A 21,200-nucleotide genomic window follows, 5' to 3' on the forward strand; every position below is an offset into this window, starting at 1 on the left:
AAGGGAAGGGAAGGGAAGGGAAGGGAAGGGAAGGGAAGGGAAGGGAAGGGAAGGGAAGGGAAGGGAAGGCTCATGGCCAGATGCAAAGGATCCAGGGAAATTCTTCCTGCAGTGGCATCAGGGATGGCCTCAGAGAGCTGCACGTCCTGAACAAACAGGTTCCCTGTGCCTGGAGCACCGAAATCCAGCTCCATGATCCCACACTCCGTGTTTCCAGCAGCAGAGCCACCAGGAAGAGCGCAGAGGCCACCAAGCTCCGAAGGAATGTGGGAAACAGGGCAATGCAAGGATTCCCCAAGCCTTTCCCTTGGCTCAGCTGCTTTTCCTGCCAGGACCTAACCAAATTCCCTGCTCTGCTGCCCTCACTGTTGTTTTGTCTCAACACTTTCACCCCGTGACGGGCAGAGGGCACCTCCAGCAGCCCCTGGGGCCGGGGAGGTCCCGGTCTCCTGCCCCCAGTCTCTGGACTGGTTTGGGCTGGGCGGGAGTGGGGGGAGCAGAAGGGACACGACACTGAAGCCCTGCTTTGCTCTCGGGGTCACAAAGGCCTGACAGCAAATGTACAAAGCTGCGGGAGGGGCCCGGGGCTCCTCAGTGCGTTGGATGGACCAGAAAGGGAGGGACTGGCTCAGCTTGGTGGTTCGGAACCCTTTCGCCTCTGCTTTTCAATTTAACCCCTCACATTTCCAGCACAGGGAGGATCCTGCCCTGCTGCCCTCACTCCTGGCTGGAGCCAAAGAACTGCAGGAAGAAGGAGAAGATGTAGATGATGTCCAGGTAGATGTTGAGGGCTCCAAAGATGTATTCCTCGGGGCTCAGCGAGTACCGGCGATTCCCCATCAGCATCTGCGTGTCCAGGGCCAGGAACTGGGAGGGAAAGGAGGAAACCCCAGGACAGTGACAGGGAGGTTTGGCCCAGGGAGGCAAGAAGGGCTCTAATGACAGGAGATGTCCCCGCTGCCTCCCTGGAGCCGGGACAGACGTGCAGCCCCTTTTTATGGGCTGTGACCACAATTCAGGAGCTCAGAACAAGGCACTGAACGAGCTGCAACTTTCCCCTTCCCTCATTTCCCTCCTGACAGTCAAACCCTGAGTGTAACTCCCACTCCAGGCCCTCTTCCCTCAGGCATCCTCCATCCCAGGGCCACCTCTGGGGCCACCCTCCCTCCTCCTCCTCCTCTCCCAGAGCCCACAGCTTGAAGCTTCCACATTTCCCCCGGGTGGGAAACACCTGCCAGGGAACGAGGTGGTCACAGGGTGACCTGGCCCCAAGAGCAGCACCACCAGAAATCCCAGGCATGACTTCAATCCACCATTTTCTCCTCCCTCCCTTCCTTCCCTCCTTCTGCCATCCTGCTGTCCCCCCCTGGGTCTGGAGCTCTGCGGGGCTGCACCACCCCCCAGGAGATGCTGTTTTATCCCCCCGGAACAGATCCCAGCCGAGCTGCCCTGGCAGGGCCAGGCTGAGGCTCTGACTGATGTTTATGGGGTAATTATCAGATGTTGAAGCCTCCTTGTATTTTACAGAGGATCTTGAGCCGTGAATCAGCACCGCGCTCCCCGCGCTCCCTTGGAGTGTCTTTTATGGGTGATAAAGGCAATTGCTCAACTGCTCCCATTCCCAACGTGCCCAGTGGGCACCGCCTCGGAGCCCAGGGCAGGCCCGGGCTGAGCCCCGGCTCCAGGGAACGCCCCCGGCTGAATCCCAGCGCAGCGCTGCCGGGACTCGCTCTGGAAGGGGCTCTCGGGAGGGACCACTGGGAACAAGCCAAGCCTTTCTTTGGAGGAGCTGCCCAGTTCCAGGGCTTCTCCCGCCTGTGTTAAAGCTTCCTAATAACTCTTAATCCCCAGGCTCAGCCTTCCCTGTCTTTCTGCACCTCCATGAGACAAACTCATCCCAATCCTTGGCTCGCTCTCGCCCAACCAGCCCCGACTCGACCGTGCGGCCTCATCCCTGGATCCCCTCGCTCCCGGGGCTGTGCTGAGCTCAGCTCTGCCTGCTCCTCTCCAGAGACACCTTTGGCCTGTCCCCACGATCCCTGCAGAGCAATCCAGCTGGGATTGCTCACCCCACACAGCTTGGCACTCGCACCATGCCCTGCGCTGGCACCAGCACGTCCGCAGCACCTCCTGTGCCAGGCTCCGCTCCCGCCGGGATCGCTGCTCCGGGGCCACCCCAAGCCCTGCAATCCCTGCCCCGGCTCCCTGGAGGCTCCAAGCTCCTTCCCAAATTCCCCGTTTTCCCTGCCAGATCCCAGGAGCAGCCACTCACCATAGTGAAGATCCCGGCCCCGAGCAGAGCGTAGATTGCGTGGAGCCACGGGACCTGAGGGACACAGACATGGACACATGGACATGGACACAGACATGGACACAGACACGGACACAGACATGGACACACGGACACGGACATGGACACACGGACATGGACACACGGACATGGACACAGACACAGACACAGACACAGACATGGACACAGACATGGACACGTGGACACATGGACACATGGACACAGACACATGGACACGGACACGGACATGGACACATGGACATGGACACAGACATGGACACACAGACACAGACATGGACACATGGACATGGACATGGACATGGACATGGACATGGACATGGACATGGACACGGACATGGACACAGACATGGACACATGGACACGGACACGGACATGGACACATGGACATGGACACATGGACACAGACATGGACACGGACACATGGACATATGGACACATGGATGCATGGACAAGGACACATGGACACGGACACGGACATGGACACACGGACACACGGACACAGACACAGACATGGGCACATGGACATGGACACATGGACACGGACACATGGACACGGACACACCGACATGGACACGGACACAGACACATGGACACAGACGCATGGACATGTGGACATGGACACAGACATGGACACATGGACACAGACACATGGATGCATGGACACATGGACACGGACACACGGACACACGGACACACGGACACACGGACACACGGACACACGGACACAGACATGGATACACGGACACGGACACACAGACAGAGCCGTCAGAGCTGGGCAGAATGGGCTACGCAGGACTTCCCTCCCACGGGATTTGGCTCCCAGGTGGGGGAGAAAAGTTGGGAAGGTGCTCTAAAAGCGCAGGCGGGATTTGCACCACTTCCGACTTCAACAGATGCTTTGGGAAAGTTTCTGTGGCACAGAGCAGGACACGGGGCCTCAGTTCCCCCCTCACTGTGGCCTTTGTATCCTAAACTTCTCCGCCAGGTGTTTGTTATCCCAAACTGCACTTGGCCCCAGTGACTGTCCCATGGAAATCATGGAATCATGGAATGGTTTGGATTGGGAAGGGACCTTAAAACCCATCCAGTGCCACCCCTGCCATGGGCACCTTCCACTGTCCCAGGGTGCTCCAAGCTCTGTCCAGCCTGGCCCTGGACACTTGCAGGGATGGGGCGGCCACGTGTCCCAGTCCCAGCACTCCCTGATGGGAACACTTTGGAGCACCCCCAGAACGGATTTATTTACCCAAACACGGCTGATCCCAGTGGAAGAAACACCAAATATTCCAAGAGCTGGACCCAACTTTAATTTACCTGAGGGAGCAGCTGGAGCTGTGTCAGGGGAGGTTCGGGTCAGATACTGGGAAAAGGTTCTTCCCCCACTGGAACAGCTCCTCAGGGCTGCCAGAGCTCCAGGAGCGTGTGGACAACGCTCAGGCACAAGGTGGGATTGTTGGGATGTCCTAGGCAGGGACAGGAGCTGGACTGGATGACCCCGGTGGGTCCCTTCCCCCTTGGACATTCCATGACTCTGTGCTTAATTAACATGCAAAGTTTAAATGTATTCATCCGTGGGAGTCAGGGGGGGAATTCCACTGGAACTGGGACCAAAGCTCAGCCCCTGCTGTGGCCCAGAGGAACCAGGAGAAGGTGCTGGTTCAACCCGAGATGGGTTCAATGAAGCCAGGGATGTCCCTGCCTCTCCAGGGGTTTCTCCTGCCTCTCCAGAGTCACCTCCTGCCTCCCGGGCTCATTCCCGGGCTGCCTCCGCTGTGCTTATCTCACCACATGTCAGATAAGGAGCAGCTGTCTCTCCAGTTTCATGGCTGTGCTTTGGCACCGGGAGCTGCTCCAGCCTCACGTTCCCACTGGGGAGAGGAGAAGCCCGAGCCCAGACAGCCAAAATCCAACCCTTTGGAATGCCCAGGCTGGATTTGTCCAGCACCAGCTCCAGGGCTGGGACCGCTGGGAATATCCCGCAGGTCTTCCTTAGGGAATGGCTCATGGCAGAGGAGCTGGCTGGGATGGCGAAGGATTTGGGATCCCTGAGCCTCTCAGGGGATTTATGGCACCTGCCCAGCCCCAGCCCCTTCCCTCACCCATCCCAGTGTCCCAGGGGCTGCCGGGCTCTGGCAGTGAGGCCTCCCGGGATGAGACACCTTGGATGCAGCCCAGCCCTGCTCCAGCGTGCTTGGAAGCTGCTCCGAGGTTTCCCCTGGGCACAGCTGGAGCCAGGAGTGGCCGGAGAGGCTGAAGGAAGTGGCTGGAGCTGTGCGAGGGGTTGGCAGGCCTTGGGGACACTCAGGGGGTCACTGTCCCTGGGGACTTGGCTCCTGAGGGTCACTCAGACCTCAGGGTCCTTGCTGAGAAACTGAGGCCTCAAGATTTGAGCTCTGCAGGTGCCGGGTGTTAGTCCTAAGTCCAGGTCCTGCCCTGGATTTGGGACAGAGTTTAATGTGCTCATTTCCCTGTTTTACTGAGGGGAAACTGAGGCCTGAGCAGAGGCACCTGTGCTCAGGTGAGACCCCGTCTGCATCCAGGGTGCCCCAGCGCAGGAGGGGCATGGATGTGTTGGAATGGGAGCCATGGAGCTGCTCCGAGGGCTGAAGCCAGGCTGGGAGAGCTGGGGGTGCTCACCTGGAGAGGAGAAGGCTCCAGGGAGACCTTGGATCCCCTTCCAGTGCCTAAAGGGACTCCAGGAGAGCTGGAGAGGGACTGGGGACAGGGGATGGAGGGACAGGACACAGGGAATGGCTTCCACTGCCAGAGGGCAGGGATGGATGGGATATTGGGAAGGAATTCCTCCCTGTGAGGGTGGGCAGGGGCTGGAATGGATTTCCCAGAGGAGCTGTGGCTGCCCCTGGATCCCTGGCAGTGCCCAAGGCCAGCCTGGGGCAGTGGGAGGTGTCCCTGTCCAGGGCTCTGGGGTCCCTCCCAACCGAAATCATTCCAGGATTCCATGGTTCCGTCACCAGGAGCAGCAGGAAACGTCCTCAACCCTGGCCCAGTTCCATCCTTGAGCCGTTCCCATTGGCCATCCCTGGGAATGACCCCCTGCTCTTCTGTCCCTCCCTGGGGGTTCCCACCTGGTTTTGGGGAGCTGACCCCCCCAGCCCGCCCAGTTTGGCCCAGTTTGGCCCAGTTTGGCCCAGCTGGTCACTCACATATTGGTAGGGCAGGATGACAGCCAGGACCAGTCCCCCCAGGAACAGCACCATGAGCAGCACGAAGAGCACGCCCTGGTAGGACGTGAAGTCGAACTGCGGACAGAAGGGGGGAATGTCCCGTTCCAGGGGCTCATCCCAGTGGGAACCACAACCCCCGAGTCCCACAGAACCCCCCGGAGCCGGTTCTGCCCCTCAGCCACCCCCGGCACAGAGCCAACGCTTCCCAAACCCCCATCAGTGCCACAGGGAAGGGCTCAGGACCCGCCACGCACCAGGAATCCCAAATCCATCACACACCTTTGTGTCCTTCTCTATCCCACAGCCTAACCCTCCAAAATTCCCATTTACCACCAGCCAGCCTCTTCCAGCCCCACTGACATCCCTGACACATCCCAGTCCTCCAAAATCCCAGGTTATTCCCACATGTCAGCATCTTCCAGCCCCATTCCCATCCCAGCCACATCCCTCCCTGATCTATTCCAACCTTCTCATGACATCCCCACATCCCAGAGCCTCCCAGACATTCCCAGCTGCCCCCGGCTCCCTGTCCTGCCCCGGATGCGCCCCTTCCCGAGGGAGGCTCCACAGTCCCACCTTGCTCTGGAAGCTGAAGATGGTGACAGACAGACAGACCAGGGCCGTGATCCCGAGGCACAGCAGCACCGACTTGGTGTTGTAGTAACTGCAAAGTTACCGGGAAAACCACGTTGGGGTCATTCCCACAGGGATGGGGAGAGGGGATTCAGACAGGCAAGGAAAGCGCGAATCCTCCGGGCACGAAGAGCGCTGGAAGTGTCAATATCCCACATTCGTGTTAAAAAGGGAAGGAGAGAAAAAAACCTGGATGGGTTTTCCTGCTGTTTTGAAGGATGGAGGGAAGGCAGGAGGGTCCATTTGGGCCTCCCAGAGCTCCGGAGCAGCCGATGGGCTCCAAGCCCACCAATCCCACGGACAGACAGGGAATGGGGAGGGTCCTGACTGGGATGCAGCAACACCAGGATGCCAAAAGTCACCGCAGCATGAGGGGAAACCAGAGGAGCAGCCCCTGGGCTCCTGCCTGGTCTGGCTTTTGGAAAAGGGCAGGAAGGAGGGATTGGAGCAGGGACAGCGGCTGCAGGCTCAGGCTGGAATGGTCTCCAGGCTGGATCAGGATTTTGGCTGCAGTGCCAGGCTCAGCCCTTGGCAAAGCCAGTCCCGCTCTCCCGGGGGATTTGTGCGGAGTCACTGGAGTTTTCCCCCTGGAGCTGCTGAGGCCGCGGATTTCTTTGTCCCAATACATCCATCACCCGCCCGGGATCACATCCTGCTCTCCCAGCTCCCACGTGAGCCAGGAGCAGATTTCCCGGTGCAAATGAGCGGAAGGGAACAGGCTGGGGGATACAAATTCCTGAAACTGCTGCAAAAAATCCCTTGGCTCACTGCAGCCTGCCTGGGACCTGCCCAGTGGGATCACTGTGTGGTCACCTCCAGCCCACCCAGGTGCTGCCCTGTCCCGGCCCTCCAGGGCTCTCCTGCAGGATTTGGGATGTGGGAATCCCCCAGTGCTGCCTCCACCGGGACAGGGACAGGCCTTGGAAACCTTCCTTAGAACTGGGAGCCCCAGACAGCTCAGGTGGCCCAGGTTCCTCAGGAATAGGGAATTTTTTCAGGAAGAGACAGGACACAGGAACGGGACAGTGTCCAACCTACCTGGAGAGCATTGCCGTGAGATAGGCCATGGACAGGGTCTGGGGAAAACAGAGCCTCGTTAGTGCCCTCATGTCCCGGGAGGAGACACCACAGGCACTCCCTCAATCCCAGAGAAAAGGGCAGGGAAGCCTCTCAGACCCACAGGAGAAGGAATTCTGGCAGCATTTGGAACCCCCCAGTGACTGACAGCCACGGGAGAGGGCAGAGGGAGGGCAGAGGGCCCGGGAGCATCCCCTGCTCCTGCATCCCTCCTGCACAGGAGCCAGCTCCCATCCCAGCTCCCACCCCAGCTCCCCTCCCACATCCCAGCTCCCATCCCACATCCCAGCTCCCATCCCAGCTCCCATCCCAGCTCCCCTCCCACATCCCAGCTCCCCTCCCACATCGCAGCTCCCATCGCAGCTCCCATCCCAGCTCCCATCCCACATCCCAGCTCCCATCCCAGTTCCCATCCCAGCTCCCATCCCAGCTCCCATCCCGCATCCCAGCTCCCCTCCCACATCCCATTTCCCACCCCAGCTCCCATCCCAGCTCCCCTCCCGCATCCCATCCCGCATCCCAGCTGCCATCCCAGCTTCAATCCCAGCTCCCACCCCACCTCCAGTCCCAGCTCCCATCCCCAGCTCCAATCCCAGTTCCCACCCAGCTCCAATCCCAGCTCCCATCCCAGCTCCCATCCCAGCTCCCACCCCAGTTCCCATCCCAGCTCCAATCCCAGTTCCCATCCCAGCTCCCATCGCAGCTCCCATCCCAGCTCCCATCCCACATCCCAGCTCCCATCCCAGTTCCCATCCCAGCTCCCATCCCAGCTCCCATCCCGCATCCCAGCTCCCCTCCCACATCCCATTTCCCACCCCAGCTCCCATCCCAGCTCCCCTCCCGCATCCCATCCCGCATCCCAGCTGCCATCCCAGCTTCAATCCCAGCTCCCACCCCACCTCCAGTCCCAGCTCCCATCCCCAGCTCCAATCCCAGTTCCCACCCAGCTCCAATCCCAGCTCCCATCCCAGCTCCCATCCCAGCTCCCACCCCAGTTCCCATCCCAGCTCCAATCCCAGTTCCCATCCCAGCTCCCATCCCAGCTCCAATCCCAGCTCCCATCCCAGCTCCCATCCCAGCTCCCACTCCAGCTCCCACTCCAGCTCCAATCCCAGTTCCCACCCCAGCTCCCACCCCAGCTCCCACTCCAGCTCCCATCCCAGCTCCAATCCCAGTTCCCATCCCAGCTCCCATCCCAGCTCCAATCCCAGCTCCCATCCCAGCTCCCATCCCAGCTCCCACTCCAGCTCCCACTCCAGCTCCAATCCCAGTTCCCACCCCAGCTCCCACCCCAGCTCCCACTCCAGCTCCCATCCCAGCTCCAATCCCAGTTCCCATCCCAGCTCCCACTCCAGCTCCAATCCCAGTTCCCATCCCAGCTCCCATCCCAGCTCCCCTCCCACATCCCAGCTCCCACCCCAGCTCCCATCCCAGCTCCCCATCCCAGCTCCCACCCCAGCTCCCCTCCCACATCGCAGCTCCCATTCCAGCTCCAATCCCAGTTCCCATCCCAGCTCCAATCCCAGTTCCCATCCCAGCTCCCACCCCAGCTCCAATCCCAGTTCCCATCCCAGCTCCCATCCCAGCTCCCATCCCAGCTCCCATCCCAGTTCCCATCCCAGCTCCCACCCCAGCTCCCACTCCAGCTCCAATCCCAGTTCCCATCCCAGCTCCCACTCCAGCTCCAATCCCAGCTCCCATCCCAGCTCCAATCCCAGTTCCCATCCCAGCTCCTACTCCAGCTCCAATCCCAGCTCCCACCCCAGTTCCCACCAGACTCCACGGATTATTTTTTGTAAGTTTTTAACAAACAGAGGCTCCCTTTTTTCCAGTTTCTCCCATCCCAGTGCAACCACAGCTCCTCAGCCCAAGCACAGGGCAATCAGAGGATGAAATTGCCCCGTTTCCCCAGGAATCCCAGCCCTGTGGGTGTCCTTGGGGCCGCTCAGCCCCAGGGCCCGTGTGCCACTCACAAAGATGCTGAGCAGGATCAGATTCCATGGGAAGTATCTCCTGCAAAGGGAAGGGGCCGCTCAGCAGGGGCTGTGCCAGGGAATCAGTGACCACGAGGGTAATTACTGACTGGGGGGGTAATTAATGACCCTGCTGGGTAATTCATGACCCTGCTGGGTAATTAGTGCCCTGTGCAAAAGTGCCAAGGGCGGCCAGGGCAGGGTCACCATGCTGGGACAAAGGTTCCCAGGACATTCCTGCTCCGCTGGGAGCTGACGGGAGCATCCTCTGGAATGTTTCATTCCCAGAATCTGGAGCTGCAACTGGACTCGTGAGCTGCAGCAACCCGAGGCCGTGTCAGGCCTGGAGCAGCTGCTGCCAGCAGCGGGGGCAGGGTGCCCAGAGCAGCTGGGGCTGCCCCTGGATCCCTGGCAGTGCCCAAGGCCAGGCTGGACATTGGGGCTTGGAGCAGCCTGGGGCAGTGGGAGGTGTCCCTGCCCTGGCAGGGGTGGCACTGGATGGGCTTTAATGTCCCTTCCAACCCAACCCCATTCCATGACCCCATGGAAATGCAGCTGCCGCCCCAGTCCCTCCATCCCGGTGCTGGCACAGCCCCATCCCTGCCCCATAACAGGGGCTGAGGAAAACATTCCTGCTGCATTCCCCAGGCTGTCCCAGATCCCAAAGCGATCCCCGTACCTGGGCCCGGAGCAGCAGGCGAGGATCAGGTAGGTGATGAAGAAAACAGCGCTGCAAGGAGAGAGGGAGAGTTCAGCGGGGAAAACCAGCCTGGGATGGTGGTGCAGGTGGGAATTCCCACGGGATGGGGATGTTGGAAATGCAAACACCCCGTCAGGCGCCAGTCAAGGCCGTTCCTACCCCTGGTCCCTCACTAAAGCTCCTTCCTGCCCTCAGGGGCCTCCTCTGCAGTGCCCATCCCCAGGGTGGGACAAAACATCCCTGGAAAAGCTGAGGGCAGGATCTGGAGCAGAGCCAAGGTCGGGTTCAGGCCCAGGAGAGCACCCAAATGTGTCAGTGACAAAGAGGGCAGGAACTGGATTTGTGCTGGCTCTTAGGAAACATTCCCTGATGGAAAGGGAGGCCAGGGATTGGAAGGGGCTGCCCAGGCAGCAGTGGAATCCCATCCTTGGAAGTGGCCAAAAAGCTGTGGATGTGGCACTGGGGGACATGGCCAGTGGTGAGGGGAGGGTTGATGGTTGGACTCGATGGTCTCCAGGGCCTTTTCCAACCTTCATGATTCCAAGATTCCATGGCTCTGTGAGGTGCCAGGCTTTGCCCCTCGTTTCCAAACCTTTTCCAGCTTGGTGGGATCAAGGCTGGGGGTTCTTAAACCAGGGGTTGGGAGGGTGACTGGGCTCAGGAAGGGCTGGAAGGGCTGTGCTGGAGGAGGGAGCTGCTCCATGGTGAATCCCTCCAGGAATGGGAAGTTTTGGACTGTCCATCCCTGGAAGTGTCCAAGGCCAGGTTGGACAGGGCTTGGAGCAGCCTGGGACAGCGGGAGGTGTCCCTGCCCATGGGGGTTTGGGACTGGATGGGCTTTAACGTCCCTCCAACCCAACCCATTCCAGGATTCCGCTGCAGGAGAGCTTGAGGAAGCGCCCAGGGCAGGGAAGAGCTCAGGGAAGGGCTCGGGGCAGGAGGATCCACCCAGGGAAGGGCTCGGGGCAGGAGGATCCGTTCAGAAAAGGGCTCGGGGAAGAGCCCAAGGCAGGAGGATCCACCCAGGGAAGGGCTTGGGGCAGGAGGATCCGTTCAGAAAAGGGCTCGGGGAAGAGCCCAAGGCAGGAGGATCCACCCAGGGAAGGGCTCAGGGCAGGAGGATCCGTTCAGAAAAGGGCTCGGGGAAGAGCCCAAGGCAGGAGGATCCACCCAGGGAAGGGCTGGGGGCAGGAGGATCCGTTCAGAAAAGGGCTCGGGGAAGAGCCCAGGGCAGGAGCATCCTCCCGGCTCAGCCGAGCCGTGGCTGCCCAGCCCCGCCCAGCTCCTGGCAGTTTTTATGTGCCAGGATTTGTCCCCTCTCACAGCACAGCAGCCCCAGAGCTGAGGGAGGCTCTCCCGCCCGCAGCCGGGTGTTTTTCCAGGCTCTGGAAGCTGCTCCCTGCTTTCCCTGGCGCCCGGGGCAGCGGCTCCGGATGTGCCGATGGCTCCCGATAGCCACTGACCCTCGGCCAAGGCGGGGAGGTGACGGCAGAGCCCAGGGCCACGAGCAGGGCACAGAGATAACCCAGGCACAGCTCTCCCACTGGGAAACCAGGAAAGCCAGAGTGGACACGGCTGAGCAGCTGGAAAGGGACTGGCAGGAGCACAGAGCCAGCGGGGTTGTCCATCCCTCGTCCGCTCTGGATTTATTCCCCTGAGGTGCCACCCCAGCAGTGGGAAACCATCCTGGGGCTCCCAGCTTTGTTTTACAGAGGTCTCTGGTCAGGAAGGAGATCCAGGCATGGACCAGGACAAGCATTTGGAGACACTGGAATGGAGGGAAGGGCTTGGCTCCCTGGGCAGTGAAAAAACAGAATGAAAGTCATGGAATGGTTTGGGTGGGAGGGGACCCTAAAATCCATCCCATCCCACCCCTGCCATGGGCAGGGACACCTCCCACTGCCCCAGGCTGCTCCAGGCCCTGTCCAGCCTGGCCTTGGGCACTGCCAGGGATCCAGGGGCAGCCCCAGCTGCTCTGGGAAATCCATTCCAGGGCCTCCCCACCCTCACAGGGAACAATTCCTTCCCAATATCCCATCCAGCCCTGCCCTCTGGCAGTGGGAAGCCATTCCCTGAATCCTGTCCCTCCATGCCTTGTCCCCAGTCCCTCCCCAGCTCTCCTGGAGCCCCTTTAGGCCCTGCAAGGGGCTCCAAGGTCTCCCCAGAGTGAGGTGAGCACCCCCAGCTCTCCCAGCCTGGCTCCAGAGGGGCTCCAGCCCTGGAGCAGCTGCAGGGCCTCCTCTGGATCTCTCCAGCAGCTCCAGGTCCTCCCTGTGCTGGGCCCCAGGGCTGGGGCAGCTCTGCAGGTGGGGTCTCACCTGGGCACAGCGGGACAATGACCAGGGGGACGATGACCAGGGGGACAATTCCTCCAGGACAGAACCCCCCAGCTGCCCCAAGGCTGTTCCTACTGGAAAATAGGAAGGAATAAACTCCCTCTGCGCAGGGAGCTGGAAGAGGTGACCCCAGGGGCCAAGGTGGGGACCCGAGCAAGGCTGAGCCTCCTCTCCCTGCCCCCTGTGAGGTGACACTGCCTGTCCAGCCCCGGCTGCCCACTGGAGCACCTTCACTTCCCTCCTGGTGCCACGGAGCTGCCGGCTGCTCCCATTGCTGCTGTTCGGAGGCTTTTCCCAGGTTATACAAGCCAATGTCTCATCTCCTGATTTGGGTGTGAGCTGATTAAAGCTGAGTTCACCTCACACTTAACGAGCAGCCCTGATCCCACCAGGAGCCCAGAAAGCACAGAGCCAGGAGATCCCAGCGCTTGGAAGCTCCGTTCCGGGCTGGCCTGGGCCACCAAGGAATGGCATCCCAACTTCAGGGCTGGAGCCCCAGGAGTGACAGCCCCACTCAGACATGGCCAGGAACATCCCAGCCCCTCCAAATCCACCCCCCATACCCACTGGATATTTTGTAATGGAAACCCCAGCAACCCCCGGCTTCCAAGGGGAAAATCCTGAAATTCAGCCTCCATGGTACCCTGAACATCCTTCCAGGTGTCACAGATGGGTTCTGCCGTGTTTTCCTGGGTGCTCTGCAAGGAGGTTTTTGGAGCTTCCAAGGGGACATTCCCAAGATGAAGCCTCTAAGGTATCCTGAACATCCTTCCAGGACTCAGAGGAGTTTCCACAGTTGCCCTGGAAACGCCCTGGTTTTCCCTGGTTTTCTGCCAAGAAATACTCAGGCATTTACTTTGATCCTGGTTTCTAGAGCCATTTTTTGGGAAGTGTTTGGAGCTCGCCTCTCTCGTGTCTCTGGCTCACTCAGGTGAGATTTCCCATCCTCTCACCTCAAGCTCACCCATGGACTGGTTGCCCTGGGAGGTTGTGGATTCCCCTGGATCCCTGGCAGTGCCCAAGGCCAGGCTGGACAGGGCTTGGAGCAGCCTGGGACAGAGGGAGCATCCCTGTCATGGCAGGGGTGGCACTGGGTGGGCTCTGAGGTCCCTCCAACCCAACCCATTCCATGATTCCAGGACCCTCCCCAGCTGCCCCTGGACACTTCGGAGCAATTCCTCACATGCAGGACAGGGAAGGGTTTGGGAAGTGTTGGAGCCCCTTCCCACATCCCCACACCCCCATCCTGGCTGTCCGGAGCTCACAAGGCCGCAGGAAAAGCCAGGGATACTCACTAGGAAGCCCAGTACCAAGCAGAGTGGGTCTGGATGTAGCCCTTGACCGGTTCACTGCAAGACAGAAGGAAAGATCCTGAGCAGGGAAAATCCAATCCCTCCCAGCTCCCTGCTCAAGGAACCCCGGGAACAGCCCCAGCGTGGGGAATGAAAACCCAGCCCGGGTGAATCCCCTTGGCAGCCCGAGCCCGCAGAGAGCAATTCCAGCTGCCAGGTGGGAAGGGCAGCGCTGCTCCCCCAGTTCCACACCGGAGCTGGCCGGGAATGGCTCCCACAGGGGATTAGGGAGCCCAAATCCTCAGGCTGGTGGTGATCCATTATTTACTCTGGAGGCAACATGAGCCACACACACCTGGAGCGCTCGGTCACCCGAGCTGGAGAGGGGGATGAGGAGGGGAGGGAAGCCAGCCCCTGGAGCTGGGCCCTGCTGACTCCCACAGGGAAAACCCAGCAGTTCCTGCCCAGGGGCAGCAGCCCAGGGCGTCCCCCAGGATGGATGATCCACAACCCCAGCATGGGTGGGAATGGGAGCAAAAGGACTGAGGGACCTCAGAATGTTCCCTTGGCTTTGCTTTTCTGTTGGAATCCTTGGGACAAAATCCAGGTGTGACACAGCCCCCAGGAACCTGCCCAGGGCCGCGGCCCAGGTGGCTCAGGACACACCCAGCACCCACCAGAAGGTGAAGAAAGCCACGATGACAACGGTGACCAGGAGCTGGACCATCAGGATGGCGTAAACCTGCAGGGAGAGGTGACCCTTGGACCCCAGAGTCCAGCACAGCCCGGCCCCTCCGAGGGCTGGGGGCTCCGGCTCTGCCAGCCCGGGGCACAGGGACGTGTCCCTCCCTCACCTTCCTGATGAACACCCTGCGCACGTTCCGGTCGTCCCAGCTGAAGGTGGTGAGCAGCTCCGTGTCCCCCGGGTACCCCCCGCTGCCGTAGCTCGGGCTGGTGCCTGCAGAGGCCAAAGGGAGCAGCTCCCACCCCAATTCCCTCCAGCTGCCGGACCCTGACCCCAGGGAGGGATCACGGCTCAGGTGCCCCAGATTCCCAGATTTTCCTCCACTCCCTTCCCCCTCCTGCGGCTCGCCAGGACCATCCCTGGGAGCAGAGCGGGGAACACTCCCACAAACCACCCCAAACCCAGGCTGAATCCTGTCTGAGGAAACACCAAACCTTCCCCAGCAGCTGGAGAGCTGGGAGCATCCCTTGCTCTCCTTTCAGTGGATTTTAACTCATCCCCGGAGCAGCCGTGACTCAGCATTCCCAGCGGGAGCAGGAGGATTCCCTCGCTGCTCTCCTGAGCTGTGTTTGCTTCGTGGCTTTCGTCAACAGTGTCCCTGCTGCGAGAGCAGCTCCTGGCAGCTCCCTGAGGCCCATCCCTCAATCCCATTTCTGTGCAGGGAGCCAGGGAACAGTTAAGCACCGAGCCTGGACAAGGACGAAACAGCTCCGATGCCTCCAGTGAGAAAAATCTTCCCCCAAATCCTCAAGTCACCGCACAAGTCATCTCTGCTCTGCCAAAACAGGAACAGAAGCTCCTGTTGCTGGTTTTCCCTACCCCTGGATCCCTGGCAGTGTCCCAGGCCAGGCTGGACGGGGCTTGGAACAGCCTGGGACAGTGGGAGGTGTTCCACGGCACGGGTGGAACGGGATGAGCATTAAGGTCCCATCCCACCCAAACCATTCCACGATTCCATGATCATTGTGTGCACTCTTTGCTTCCCTTGCTGATGTCCCCTCCTGTGTCACTCAAGTCTCCCCCGCTGCGTTTCCACAGAGGGATTTTTGTGTGACTTTCCTGCTTTACGTTCCCGTCCCTGCCTGGTCCACAGATGCCTCCCCTCCTCCTAAAGCTTCTGAGCTCAGGGACATCCAAATCCTTCAGGAAGATGGAGGAAAGACCCTCTCAATCTCAGAGCAGACACCAGGAAAGCCAAGCTCAAGGTCCTGATCCTGAATTTCTCCTGTTTTCGTGGTCAAAAGTTGCTCATTGGAAATGCAGGAGCCTCACGTAGGTGCCCCCGGCAGGAAACAAATCCCTGGTGCTGTTGTGGTGTCAATAAATCCCTTGGTCCTTCCTTCCTGCCCCACTGGAGCTGAACCTCCTGCACGTTCTCCTGGGTCCTTCATTGGGCCCAGAGCAGCTGGGGCTGGAGAATCCCTGGGGCACTTCCCAGCCTCCTGCACCAATCCTGGCACCTGAACTGGCACCCAAATGCCAAACTGGCCCCTGAACGCCACACTGGGCCCTGAATGCCACACTGGGCCCTGAATGCCACACTGACCCCTGAACGCCACACTGACCCCTGAACGCCAACTGGCCCCTGAATGCCACACTGACCCCTGAATGCCACACTGGCCCCTGAACGCCAAACTGGCCCCTGAATGCCACACTGGCCCCTGAACGCCAAACTGGCCCCTGAATGCCACACTGGCCTCTGAATGCCAAACTGACCCCTGAACACCAACTGGCCCCTGAACACCAACTGGCCCCTGAATGCCACACTGACCCCTGAATGCCACACTGGCCCCTGAATGCCAAACTGGCCCCTGAACACCAACTGGCCCCTGAATGCCACACTGACCCCTGAATGCCACACTGGCCCCTGAATGCCAAACTGGCCCCTGAACACCAACTGGCCCCTGAACACCAATCCTGGCACCCAAACACCACGCTGGCCCCTAAACGCCACACTGACCCCTCAGTGCCTCAGGGGAATGGAAGGGTTTTACCTCCTCCCTCCCTCCCTGGCGGTGTCCCCAGCCTCCAAAGGGTTTTGCCCTCCTCCCTCCCGGTGTCCCCACACCCATCCCCCCGTCCAAGACCCCAGCAGGACAGCGTGTCCTGAGTTCATTGCCACAGAAACAACCCCAAATCCACGTCCCTTCTCTCCAGTTGCTCCCAGCAAGGTGTGAGACATCCCATGGACTGGGTTTCCCACCTGGAGACCCAAAATACCCCATCCCAGCCCCTAAACCCAAAATACCCCATCCCCGCCCTGTTTGGGCCTCGCCCACCCTAACTCATCGTGACAGCAGAAAGCTCCAGATGTTGCCAGAGCCCCCTGGGGGGGATTTCTCCCCTCTGTTCTTTAGGGAACAGCTGAGAAGCCATCGGAATGTGCCGGCACAGACATCCCAAGGGGAAGTTTTCACTCCTTCCCCTTCCCGAAGCGTCCCGTCCCTGCAGCTGGACGGAACAAGCAGCAGAGGATGGAGCAGGGCTCAGGAGTCCCTAAATCCCGTCCTTGCAGCGTTTTCTCTGGCTGGAACTGTGCTGAGCGAGCACTCAGCCACCCCCAGGGTCACTTCCCAGCCACCCCATCCCAGTGCAGCCCCATCTGCAGGCCCGGAGCTGTTCCCTGGGCACAGCCGGGGCTTTGTCCTTTGCCACAGCCCAGCAGGAGCTCCAGGGAGCTTCTGGCTGTTGGAAAAACTGCTGGTCTGCCCAGGAATGGCCACAAGGATGCTGGAACAATCCAGCCTTCGGCTCCAGCCGTGTCCCAGCCTCCCTGGCTCTGCCACCAGCTGCCAACAGCCACACTCGGGCTGTGACACCAATTGTGACACCGATTGTGCCACCTCAGCTGCTCTGAGAGCTGGGGCAGAGCAGGAGCGGCAGGAGGGGGTGGGGGGATCCCTGCAGCTGCTCCAGGACTTCCCCTCCAGCCCCAGGAGCTGGGATCACCCAGGGCAGTGAGCTGGGAATGGGGATTTCTCCCCCCATGGGACTGGGAAGGAGTTTCCTCCCACTTCTGGAAGGGGGTGAGGTCTCTGGGATGGCTGGAATGGCTTTCGTGTATAGATACGGAGTTTTCTCTGCAGATGGAGACTTTTCTGTGTAGATGGAGACTCGCAGGGGTGGATGGAGACTTTTGTACCTCGGCAGGGACTCTCCTGCGCTCACGGACGCTCACGCAGCTCACGGCTGCAGCTCTGCCCTGCGCCCAACTGGGCACCACATCCCCGCTCCCCCCTCATCCCTGCTCCTCGTCGCCTCTCCAGTCCTGGGGGGATCTCTGCCCCTCTCCCAGGGCTCACCCCAGTACGGAAGGACTTACTGGGATCGACGTAAGCCCAGCTGGGGTGGAGCGGGGCCGCCGGCGGGGCAGGGAAAGCCCCGGATTTCATCCCTTCTCCCGCTGTCGCCTCCTCATAGGACGGAGGGGCCGGGGGGGCTGTGGCATTGTCCTTCTTGTCCCCCTGCCCCTCGGAGCTGGGGGGTTTGCTGTTCACGGAGAGCTGCACAGAAAGGGGGGAGAGAGAGATCTGAGCGAAACCATCCCAGAAACCGCCCAGAAGGAGAACCTGGCACGGACACAGTGCGGGGGGAGGGGGCTCTGCTGGAAAAGAGGGTCAGGAACCGGGAGACACCCAGCAGCTCCTGGGGACTGGACAGGGCCCATCCCGGCACCCCCGGGAAGGCGCAGCCGTGATTGAGGGGAGACGGGAAAGCCCCTGAGGTGTTAATTGGGATGAGAAGTTCCAGGCAGGGAGGCCTGAGGGGAGACAGGGAGCCCCCGCGGTGCCTCGGGCTCAACGTGACACCGAAACCATCCAAGGAATTCTCTGCTTTTCATCAAACTTCCTACATTGCTCCTGAAAAAGAGCTTTCAGCTCCTGGGCAGAAAATCCTGAGCTGTTCATTCCCATTTACACCCATCTTGGGCAGTTGCTCCCAGGAATGCTCTGGTTCGGCCCTCCGGAATTTTCTCCCGGCTCCTTCCTCTCTGCCCGTGTGGAGGCTCAGCTCTGGCGCTTCCCAGCGTTCAAGGACTTGGGATGGCAGCAAGGAGCCAGCCTGGGGCCACCTGAGCGCTCGCCTCTCCTTGGGAACATGATCCCTTTAACCTTCCCGATCAGCCTGGGATAAACTGTCCGCCTGGGCTCCTCTGCTGCCCCAGGAGGAGCCAGCTCAGCCGGGGGATGGCGGCCCCGCGGGCCTCGGGATGCGGGGCTGGAATCACAGCGAGCCCCAAACGCGGCAGGCGTTCAGTAACACCGTCCCACGGGAAGATCCAGCTGTGCCACCTCCCCTGCCAGCCCCCGGCACTGCCCTTCCCTGTCCCCGGGGTTTAGGGGGCCGAGATCATGCAAGCCCCCCCCCCCCCCCCCCCCCAGATATCCAAGGAGATCCAGAGGGATGGAGCTGCATCCAGACCGTTGCCATGGCGATGGTGCATGAGCTGGCAGAGGATGCACAACCCCCCCTCCCCGGCCTGAGAGCGTTGGAGAACCCCAAAATCCCGAGCCCCTGGGCCGGGCAGGAGGTGCTCGGGGCAGTGCCGGGTGCTTGCCGGGGGGGCACAGGGATGGCAAAGCACAAACACCTCCCGGAGCCCCCCGGGGAGCAACGGCCACGGGTCTAACAGGGTTTGAGCTGTGCCTCCATCACCAGTCCCCAATCCCAAAATCACCCCGAAACCAGCCCCCAATCCCAACACCAACCCCAAACCAGCCTCCAATCCCCAAATTACCCCTAAACCAGCCCCCAACCCCAAAACCAGACTCCCAGCCCCTTCCACCCCCCAGCCCCTTCTGCCCTCATCGCAGGGTCCGTGCACGGGTACCCAGCTCTCCCCTCCATCCATCGTTTTATTCCTGAAATCCCTTCCCTCCACCCCTCTTTCCTCCTCCGAACGCGCCGTTATGCAACAGGGACGGACTCATCCCGCCCGCTCCGGCCTCCCTCCTACCTTTCCCTGGGTCATGGCTCCTGCCTGGACCGCGGGAGCAGCCGCGGGAGGGATCGGGATGCAGCTGGGCGCGGGGTCCCTCCCAGCCCTTCTCCCGGGAGCTGTCGGGGCTGGACGCGGCCGCCGCAGCCCCCGCAGCCCCCGCAGCCGCTGCCTTCACCTTCCAGCACCGTCCCCGGAGCGGCGGGCGCTGCAGGCAGGGCTGTACCATTGCCAGCCCGCGGCACAGGGGAGCCGGGAAGGGCAGGGACGGACGGAGGGCAGCGGCAGCGATGGGGATGGGGGATGGAGAGAGGCTCGGGATGGGGTCAGGACGGGAGAGGATGCAGGGATGAGGAGGAGGATGCAGGGATGGGATGGGGAGGATGGACAGACACAGCAGCCGGGAGGATGAAGGGTTGGGGTCAGGGATGTGGGGGATGCAGGGATGGGGAGGATGTGGGGATTCAGGGATGGGGATGATCCAGGGTTAGGGAGGATGCAGGGATGGGATGGGATGGGATGGGATGGGATGGGATGGGATGGGATGGGATGGGATGGGATGGGATGGGATGGGATGGGATGGGATGGGATGGGATGGGATGGGATGGGGAGGATGGACAGACACAGCAGCCGGGAGGATGAAGGGTTGGGGTCAGGGATGCGGGGGATGCAGGGATGGGGAGGATGTGGGGGTTCAGGGATGGGGATGATCCAGGGTTAGGGAGGATGCAGGGATGGGGTCACACCCCACGGGTGGGAAGCAGCTGCCCCAGAGCTGCTGAACCTCAGGACTGGGATTTGCAAAGGGAGGGAGACTCCGAGGAGCCTTTGCTGCAACCTCTCTGCTCCTGCCTCAGAGCCGACCGTGGGAGCAGCTCCCAAATATCCTGGGGGTGCTGTGGGGGGCTGGAGGCTCCAGTGGGACCGAGGGCACGGCCTGAGTCGGGCTCTGGCCCAGAGCAGGAGGGAGGAATCCCCCGCTGCATCCCTGCCCCTTCCCATGGACCAGGCTCCTGTGTCCCACCCTTGTCCCCTCGAGGCCGGTGCAGCCCCAGAGGGCACAGGGAGGGTCTGGAGGTGCCCTGGGCAGCCCCACTGCCCAGCAGATTATCGATCAGCTATTGATCCAAGCCCATGGACAGGGGGAAATGGGGAGCTCCCAGCCCAGGGCACATCCAGGGGAAGGGGCACTGAGGGAATCGGGGATTTCACTGCTGTGACGGGGCCTGAGGGGGAAATACAACCTCAGGGCACCGGGAGATGGGGACATCTTCTCTTGTGCCACAGGCAGCAGGACACGGGGGGGAAATTGTCCCTTTTGAAGGGTGAAGTGGCTCCCGTGGGCCCGGGACAGAGGGAGGGACAGCGGAAACAGCCCAGGCTCCACCTGGACCCCAGGAGAGGGGCTGGAGAGGAACGGGAGCTCTCAGCAGAGCAGCCTTGCTCTCTGTGCCCCCGACACAGGACAGTTTGGAGCTGAGACCCTCCATCCCCCGTCCTGTCGCTCCCCAGCCCCGTCCGGTCACCCCTGAGCTGGCCAGGTCAGTAACAGAGGTACAAACAATCAATCAGCTGTTCTGAGCACCGCACGGCGAAAAAAAACAGCGACAAACTTCAGGCTCGCCGGGCGCAGCGCAGAGAAGGTGAGGAATCTCTGCAGGGAAACGGGGTGGAAAATCCCTCCCCATTCCTGGATTCTGCGGAGAGGTCGGGAAAGGAAGGGTTAAAAGGAAAGCACGAGCTGGAAGGGCAGGAATGCAGCCAAGCAAAGCCGCGCTGGCATCCGCACAGACCCAGCCCGAGCCATTCAGTTGGAAAGGGGCGATTCCGCAGGACCTGTCAGGATAATTCCGAATCAATTAAGGGCCACTTAACCGCTGGCTCCTCGAGGGCTTCATTCTCCTGGGGCTGGGCAAGGGCTGCAAAACCTGCGCAGGTCCCAGGGGAGGGAGAGAAACTGAAGCCAGCATTGGTTCCCGGGTTCCGGCTGCTCGGCGAGGGTGAGGCTG

General features: G+C 61.0%; 1 protein-coding gene across 1 annotated transcript; it reads right to left on the minus strand.

Moving 5' to 3' along the window:
* Window positions 1-18: 18 nt before the first annotated feature.
* On the minus strand, window positions 19-19,726 carry FAIM2 (Fas apoptotic inhibitory molecule 2). Its single transcript, XM_068997717.1, has 12 exons — window positions 19,210-19,726; window positions 17,575-17,755; window positions 14,362-14,465; window positions 14,185-14,249; window positions 13,511-13,564; window positions 9,859-9,909; window positions 9,180-9,219; window positions 7,168-7,205; window positions 6,073-6,160; window positions 5,476-5,571; window positions 2,273-2,326; window positions 19-867 (listed from the first exon to the last, which is right to left on the minus strand). Exons 1-12 carry the CDS (start codon window positions 19,222-19,224, stop codon window positions 718-720), a joined length of 936 nt encoding a protein of 311 aa, XP_068853818.1. The 5' UTR covers window positions 19,225-19,726; the 3' UTR covers window positions 19-717.
* Window positions 19,727-21,200: the final 1,474 nt, after the last annotated feature.

This window comes from Aphelocoma coerulescens, chromosome 29 (genome assembly GCF_041296385.1).
Source record: "Aphelocoma coerulescens isolate FSJ_1873_10779 chromosome 29, UR_Acoe_1.0, whole genome shotgun sequence".
Taxonomy (NCBI): domain Eukaryota; kingdom Metazoa; phylum Chordata; class Aves; order Passeriformes; family Corvidae; genus Aphelocoma; species Aphelocoma coerulescens.

Bases quoted from the DNA above. Each gene is read 5' to 3' on its own strand.
- FAIM2 (XM_068997717.1), bottom strand. The intron at 9,910-13,510 runs GTGAGTATCCCT...CTCTCCTTGCAG, and splicing joins GCTTGGTACTGGGCTTCCTA to CGCTGTTTTCTTCATCACCT. The intron at 9,220-9,858 runs GTACGGGGATCG...TTCCCTTTGCAG, and splicing joins GCCTGCTGCTCCGGGCCCAG to GAGATACTTCCCATGGAATC.